The sequence below is a fragment of the Mytilus edulis genome, unplaced genomic scaffold, assembly GCF_963676685.1.
Source record: "Mytilus edulis unplaced genomic scaffold, xbMytEdul2.2 SCAFFOLD_1159, whole genome shotgun sequence".
Lineage (NCBI taxonomy): Eukaryota > Metazoa > Mollusca > Bivalvia > Mytilida > Mytilidae > Mytilus > Mytilus edulis.
Window position 1 is genome coordinate 1,657 of NW_027267433.1, and position 8,094 is coordinate 9,750.

At 39.8% G+C, this 8,094-nt stretch overlaps 1 protein-coding gene across 1 annotated transcript; it reads left to right on the forward strand.

The window, feature by feature from the left end:
* The first annotated feature begins 405 nt into the window (after positions 1 to 405).
* On the forward strand, positions 406 to 5,360 carry LOC139505463 (uncharacterized). The gene is made up of 2 exons (XM_071295035.1): positions 406 to 644; positions 940 to 5,360. The coding sequence occupies exon 2, from the start codon at positions 1,245 to 1,247 to the stop codon at positions 4,644 to 4,646; it is 3,402 nt and encodes a 1,133-aa protein (XP_071151136.1). The 5' UTR covers positions 406 to 644; positions 940 to 1,244; the 3' UTR covers positions 4,647 to 5,360.
* The last annotated feature ends 2,734 nt before the right edge of the window (positions 5,361 to 8,094 follow it).

Here is an 8,094-nt window from a genome sequence, read left to right on the forward strand (position 1 = left end):
TCATTCCCTTACAATGAATTGTCCTTGTTTCTCAAGACCATACTAACAAATGGTGTCAAGGGAGAGTTGAAATTCAGTCCCTGAAATTTTCTCCCTGAATTGGGAATTGAACGAGGAACCATTGTGTAAGCAGTCTGATGCGCAAACCACTACACCACTATAGCACATCTCTCTTTATCGTTATTTGTAAGCTACATTGTATTTGCATTACTAGACATCACAAAGGACAATGAAGGATCCCATAAATTATGGACATCCTAATTCAAAATATCTGATGCCACAATGGAAAAGCAATTGTTGCACGACGTCAATAGTTCAAGTGGGGGAGATTTCTAAAATACTGAAATACTTTTCAAGCGATGAGGAAGGGGGGGCAGGACCTTTTTCTGGACGTCAGGATATCTATTCTGGAACTCATTCATCATTTATTCTTCATGTGATCATCATTTTATATTGTTAACGTTTCATTCCGTACATCTCTTTATGTGCGCCAGTTTTAGGAGTTTTATAAAGGACAGTGTAGGAATCCGCGTTACTTTCCCCTTTCTTCTAATGAGAAAACTGCTCAGCGAGTCGTGTGCACAACTGCAAAGAACATTCAGCGGACACGTTGTCCAAAAGAACAATTCGTGGCTAACCACAGCGTGAGTTACTTTCAAAACATTACAAATTATGTCTTTACATTAGCGATGAACTGTTTTAATATATTTCCCTATGTTATAAAGAAACTATGAACATTTTACCGTTCAAACTGTTCGTATCTGCGATTACACGATTTAATTCAAGACAGAACCCGACGTGTACAAGAATATTCATATTTTTATTATTATAAAGAACTTTAACAGCTTTATATATCTACGAACTGTTTATCCGTATTTTTAATGGACTTTAATTATCATTGAACACATTGTAAAATTGTATTTATATTTGTATTTTCAGTTTTTCACCATTTGGATTGGTAGTGAAATAAAAGTCAGCTCCTGATTGTTTTATCTTCACTTAAACCCAGTCGTCTTGGTTACACTCACTGGTCAGGCCAGTACAGTGAAAAAGCTACAACTTGCCTGTTGTTTTTCTTGGATAACGTACGCCACTCCACGACAGTCAACAGACCAACAACGTAGTTTCAACGACAACGTAGAAACGTACATACGTACACACCTTTACACTGACAGTGGACTACATATCTTGTGTGTACTCGACAGCAAACCAACAACGTTGAACAAACATTGCCAACTTCCATCATGGATCCCAGTCACGCGGAACAGCAAGAAGAGGTTCAGACCCCAGAGGGAAATGTCCCAGATCTAGAATTATTACAAAATCCGTCTAAAACAACAAATGTAGATGAAAATGCCGAGACTAGGCGAGTGCGTGAACTTACCGAAAAGGGACAGGGAGCCTTTATAGAAAAACGTGACAAGTTCTATCACGACTTAGAGGCCCTATGGTCAAACCTAGACTCTCAGTTATTAGAAACGGCCAAGCCTCCCAACGACCTCCAGCAATTGTTAACAGCACAAGATAAAATTGTGCAAGCCTGTACTAAGTATCGCAGGCTCACAGACGAGTACTTGACATTTCTGAAAAATACAAAAACATTAGACAGCCTTCAAGACATTGATACGTGCAAATTCTCAACGGATATCCGAATGTCTAAAGTCGAACTGGCAATTGAAACTTTACACGAGCATCGTCTCGCCCTAACACAGGCTAAATCGACTAGAACAAAGACCTCAAAGGGTAAGAAAAGCTCGCACAGCGGTAGCTCTAACGTGTCAGACATGTCAAGCCTGGCACGGAGAAAGCGAGCCAAGGCAGAGGCTGCAAAGTCTAAGATAGCATTTGTCGAAAAACATGCCCTTATCCTACAACAGGAAGCAATGTTAGAAGAACAAGCCCTGTTCAGACAAAATGAAATGGAACAAGAAGTCGCTCAACGTAAGGCTCAAATGCAACAAGAAGCCGCACGAGTAAGCCGGGAAAAGGTCGAGCTTAAAGCCAAATTTAACCTTCTTGAAGCACAGAGAGAAGCTGCAGCCGCAGAAGCCGAGGCTCGTATCCTGGAATACGATGATAGCCAAGCGTTTGGCGATCTCCCTAACGAAAAGGAAGACCCGCTCCAGCGTGTGCAAGATTTTGTCAATAAACTTCCTGTATCAACTGTTGTAAAGGAAGTAACAGGACCTCAAAAGAAAGAACAAATTCCTGTTAAAATTGAGCTGAGACATGAAGCACCAGCGTTCGTGCCATCTGTGGCACTGAACTTGCCACCACAAACACCTGAGGTCTTGCCTACACGTGCTAAGTCACCAGATGTTAATGTATTCCCAGATCTGGGAACAGTAACTGGAATAGGAAAACAGGGCGTTTCAGCAAAGATCCCTGTCTTACAGCAAAATCAAGGCATTATAGAAGAGATCCCTGTCTCACACCTAAGACAAGGAGTTATAATAGAAGAGACCCCTTCTGCACACCTGCAGCAAAACAATCCTACGTTAGAGATAACCAGATTTCTCCTTCGCAAGGACTTGCTGTTCTCCCGGCTAACAAGCTTTAACGACCAGGCAGAATCATTTCATACATGGAAAGCCAGTTTTAAAAATGTCATAGACGAACTACAAGTTTCAGACTCAGAACAGATAGACCTACTTATTAAATGGCTTGGACCAGAGTCAGGTAAACATGCCATGAGTATAAGGGCATCAAATGCCAACAACCCAACAAGAGGCCTACACAGATTATGGGAAAGACTGGACGATCGATATGGTGCTCCAATAATGTTGCAGACGTCTCTCGTCAACAAACTTGACAACTTTCCAACACTGACAAATAAAGACAACTCACTCCTTTACGATTTGTCAGACATTATCTCAGAAATAGAGTATCACAAAGAAAATCCCAAGCTGGGATGTTTGCTAGCTTACTTCGACTCGTCAAAGGGGGTAAATCCTATTGTGGAAAAACTACCATACGGACTCCAAGAAAAGTGGATAACAAGGGCTTCAAGATACAAGTCTAAATATGAAGTTGCCTTTCCACCTTTTACAGAATTCTCTGCCTTCATCAGGGAAATGAGCAAAATTAAGAACGATCCTGGGTTCATATTTGGTTCAAAGGTAACACCAAATACAAAAGACGCTACGCCAAGGTTCACACCTCAGACGTACTCTAAAGTCAACGTCCATAAGACGGCTGTTGAACAGCAAACTGAAGACAGCAGTCAACAACAAGGTCTGTGTATCATACACAATACAAAGCATACCTTGAATGAATGCCGAGCATTCCGAGCCAAAACTATAGAGGAACGCAAGGAACTGTTGAGGCAAAACAATCTTTGCTACAAATGCTGTGATTCGACTATGCACAGAAGTCGTGATTGCAACGCAAGAATCAGTTGCAATGAATGCGGAAGTAAACAACACACCACCGCATTACACACTAATCGAGTGTACCAAACCAAAGGTGCACCGCCTTCACCGCCTAGATCAGTCGACGGCGGGGAGCAACTTGAGTTAGCTGAAACCAAGCTAACCTCTGTTAGTTCAACTTGTACAGATATCTCCAAAGACGGCAACAGCATTAAATCTTGTGCCAAGATACTTCCTGTGAATGTCTTTCACAAAGATAATCAGGACAAAGTAATTCGCATGTATGCAATTATTGACGACCAAAGCAACCGGTCTCTCGTGGCTCCTGAATTCTTCAGCCTATTCAACGTACAAGCAGAAACAAAAGATTATTTGTTATCCACATGCTCCGGCAGCAAGGTTACTTCCGGTAAACGAGGAAACGGCTTTGTCGTGAAGTCTGTACAAGACAATACTAGATTCAATCTGCCTGAACTGATTGAATGCGATAACATTCCCAATAATCGGAACGAAATTGCTAAACCTGAGGATATATTGCAATATCAACACTTGCAAGAACTACAAAATCATATCCTCCCGATTGATGGAAAATGCAAAATCCTATTGCTCATTGGAAGAGACCTTATAGAGGCACATCATGTCCTTGATCAACGTCTAGGACCACCAAAGGCTCCATTTGCGCAAAAGTTAAACCTGGGTTGGATTATCGTTGGAGAAATACGCTCCGATAAGCCACATGTTCACCTTGAACTCACTAAAAAGGAAACAAATCCAACTTGCAGTGTTGTGAAACCACATACAAAGAAATTACCTGAGCGTAATAAAACCAACACCCAGTCAAATGAAATTCAAACTGATTCGTCTAAACTTTATCCCCGTTTACATGGGCAACCGAAAATGAAATCAGCGACTTCAATCGTCAGATTTGCAGAAGCCGAAAAGTTCACTTCGGAAGCAACGCCACCAAAAGTGAATGCCGACAAAGAAAAGTACATCCGTAAACATTCAATTCCCATGGAAAGCTTCAATTCGCCTTTGAATACTCAAGGACAAGAGGAAAGCAGAATAACCAATTCCAACTTAAGTCACAGAGAAAAGGAACATGGTACCGGATGGTCTACTGTACGCCGTAAACGTCAAGGAAAGCATCCGTCTCGCAAGACGTCCTCGTTAGATCGCATATCCGTGTCGAAAGGAGATTCTTCCATCAGAACTACAGCCATGGAGTTGGATCTTAGATCGCCGCGATCTCGTCGGAAACACCGCCATATCTAGGATAGAAGCTGTGAAATACCCAGCCTCCCGTTGGACTACTTCTAAGTGAATATTTGTACCGTTGTTATATATTTAACATTTTATTTGTTTTCGATAATGGAATAGTGATGTCAAATAGACCTCAGACGGGGAGTATTCTGGAACTCATTCATCATTTATTCTTCATGTGATCATCATTTTATATTGTTAACGTTTCATTCCGTACATCTCTTTATGTGCGCCAGTTTTAGGAGTTTTATAAAGGACAGTGTAGGAATCCGCGTTACTTTCCCCTTTCTTCTAATGAGAAAACTGCTCAGCGAGTCGTGTGCACAACTGCAAAGAACATTCAGCGGACACGTTGTCCAAAAGAACAATTCGTGGCTAACCACAGCGTGAGTTACTTTCAAAACATTACAAATTATGTCTTTACATTAGCGATAAAATGTTTTAATATATTTCCCTATGTTATAAAGAAACTATGAACATTTTACCGTTCAAACTGTTCGTATCTGCGATTACACGATTTAATTCAAGACAGAACCCGACGTGTACAAGAATATTCATATTTTTATTATTATAAAGAACTTTAACAGCTTTATATATCTACGAACTGTTTATCCGTATTTTTAATGGACTTTAATTATCATTGAACACATTGTAAAATTGTATTTATATTTGTATTTTCAGTTTTTCACCATTTGGATTGGTAGTGAAATAAAAGTCAGCTCCTGATTGTTTTATCTTCACTTAAACCCAGTCGTCTTGGTTACACTCACTGGTCAGACCCTTTTGAGATCCGGGATTTTTTTTTCTAATTTCAGGATGTTGGGATTAATTCTTTTAAATGTACGACCGCAGGATTACATGTTTTAAAGCCCAGGATTTTGGGATCAGGACCCCTCCTACCCCCCCCCCCTTATGAGCTGTATTTTTATCTAGTGGATGCTTGCAGAAATTATCGTACTCAGAGTAGTTTGGGAGATATAAACAAAAATCAATTACAGCTATTTCCATATTTGTTATAAGCATAAAATATTTATTTAAAATCGGTTATACATATAACAATACAAGTATATAGAAAACATAGTAACACCTCAAGAAGAAACCCAACAACACAGCAATATGAAACGCTTCTGGACTTATATTAAACATATGAAGACTGATAGCAGCGGCGTGGCACCACTACGTAGTGACGGAGTACTACACTCGCATCCTGTGGACCAAGCTACAATTCTGAATAAGCAGTTTCAGTCTGCATTCTCCTCCAAGGAAACATATAGTCCAGAAAAATTCAAATCTCGCTGTAACATGCCAGGTCAATACCCTTCTGCTGAGGATCTAATTATTACAGAAAATGGAGTACTGAAACTACTTACAAAAATAAATCCAAATAAAGCTTCAGGACCAGACAATCTAAAACCAAGAATACTAAAAGAACTTGCAACTGAGATAGCCCCAATTCTAACTATCATCTTTACAACATCACTTAATACTGGGGAAGTACCATCTGACTGGAAGAACGCCAACGTAAGTCCAGTCTTCAAGAAAGGAGAGAGATACAAGGCAGAGAATTATCGACCAATATCTCTGACATGCATCTGCTGTAAACTCATGGAACACATAATAACTAGTCATATTATGAAACATGCAGATCTCCACAACATTCTATATCCATTACAACACGGATTTCGTAGCAAAAGATCATGCGAAACCCAGCTGATTGAATTTGTGGATGATATCACCAACAACATGAGCGCAGGTAAGCAAACAGATGTACTCATTATGGACTTTTCAAAAGCTTTTGATAAGGTTGGTCACAGTCTCCTGATGCATAAGCTGGAACACTATGGTATCCGAGGAAATGTGAATAAGTGGATTGCTAGCTTCCTGTCTAATCGAACCCAAGCAGTAGTTGTGGATGGAGAAAGTTCATCTCATATTGATGTAGAGTCAGGAGTACCCCAAGGATCAGTACTTGGGCCTTCACTATTCCTGTTCTACATTAACGACATGCCAGATGGAATTAAATCTACAGTCCGACTATTCGCAGATGACACAATAGCATACCTCACGATATCATCAGACAAAGATGCACACGATTTACAGCTAGATCTGGATAAACTCGGAATATGGGAATCAAAATGGAAAATGTCATTCCACCCTGACAAATGCAATGTACTTACCATCAGCAGGAAAAACAAAACAATTGCAACATCATACAGCCTACATGGTCAAATTCTTGAGTCAGTCAGTAGTGCAAAATACCTAGGCTGCACATTTACATCCGATCTCAGATGGAATGAGCATGTTAATAACATATGTAACAAGGCAAATCGAACAATTGGTTTCCTAAAAAGAAACTTAAATATGGGATCAACTACAGTGAAGGAGAATGCATATAAAACATTAGTACGTCCAATTGTAGAATATGCCAGTCCGGTATGGGATCCATATCTTAAGACAGAGACTGACAGACTTGAAATGGTACAAAGAAGAGGAGCTCGCTACGTATCCAACAAACATCATAACCACTCCAGCGTTAATCTGATGCTACAACATCTCAAATGGACATCACTTGATCAAAGAAGGAAAGAAGCGAGACTCACAATGCTATTCAAAATAGAAAACAACAAAGTGGCCATATCAAAGGAAGGTCGTCTAATACCACCGAAAAGACTGTCACGAAACATGCATGACAAATCCTTCCAAGTACCAGCAGCATCCTGTGACTATAGAAAACATTCATTCTTCCCAAGAACCATCCGGGATTGGAACGCTCTTCCCCCTGGGGTCGTATCAGCTCCGTCAGTCGAGGCCTTCAAAGCCTCTATGACAAAGCTGCATTAAATTTCAAAATTTTTGGGGGGAGGGGGGTGGTCTAATATGCGCACCAAACCATGGCAGTATAATCAGTTCGTTGATTGTGGCCATTATCTGGCAGAAGCAGAAACCTAAGCTCAGTTAGTCAGTGTTATGATAAAACATGAGATATACATTTTTCCAGTTGTCTACATTCTCAAACCCATTTCGTACAAGGGAGGTTGTCATGATGAACGAATAAGAGTTGTATACAACTATAGTACATTATCCTCATTATTACTTTTAAAATCTCTAATTTAGCTGAAACATCTTTCCACACGAGTTCTCTGTGGGCAGCGCCATTTTGGTAGAAATCTCTGTCATTTCAGAGTTTAATAAACATTTACACAAAGTCGACCCTGACCCAAAGTTTTGGTAGACGCCACCTTTAGTTTTGCTAAACATTTGCAAATAGCAAAATTTGAAAAATAAACTCTATCATAAAATAATATAATATTTATCAATAGTTTTCCTTATTTAATTTCACATTTTTTTCGTGACGATAGTTTGAATCACTTTCGCTCAAATAGTGACGAGAATGTAATGAAGTGGCGAATTAAGCAACAAATTTTCGGAAAATCCCTACTTTCACTTCTATTTATAGACT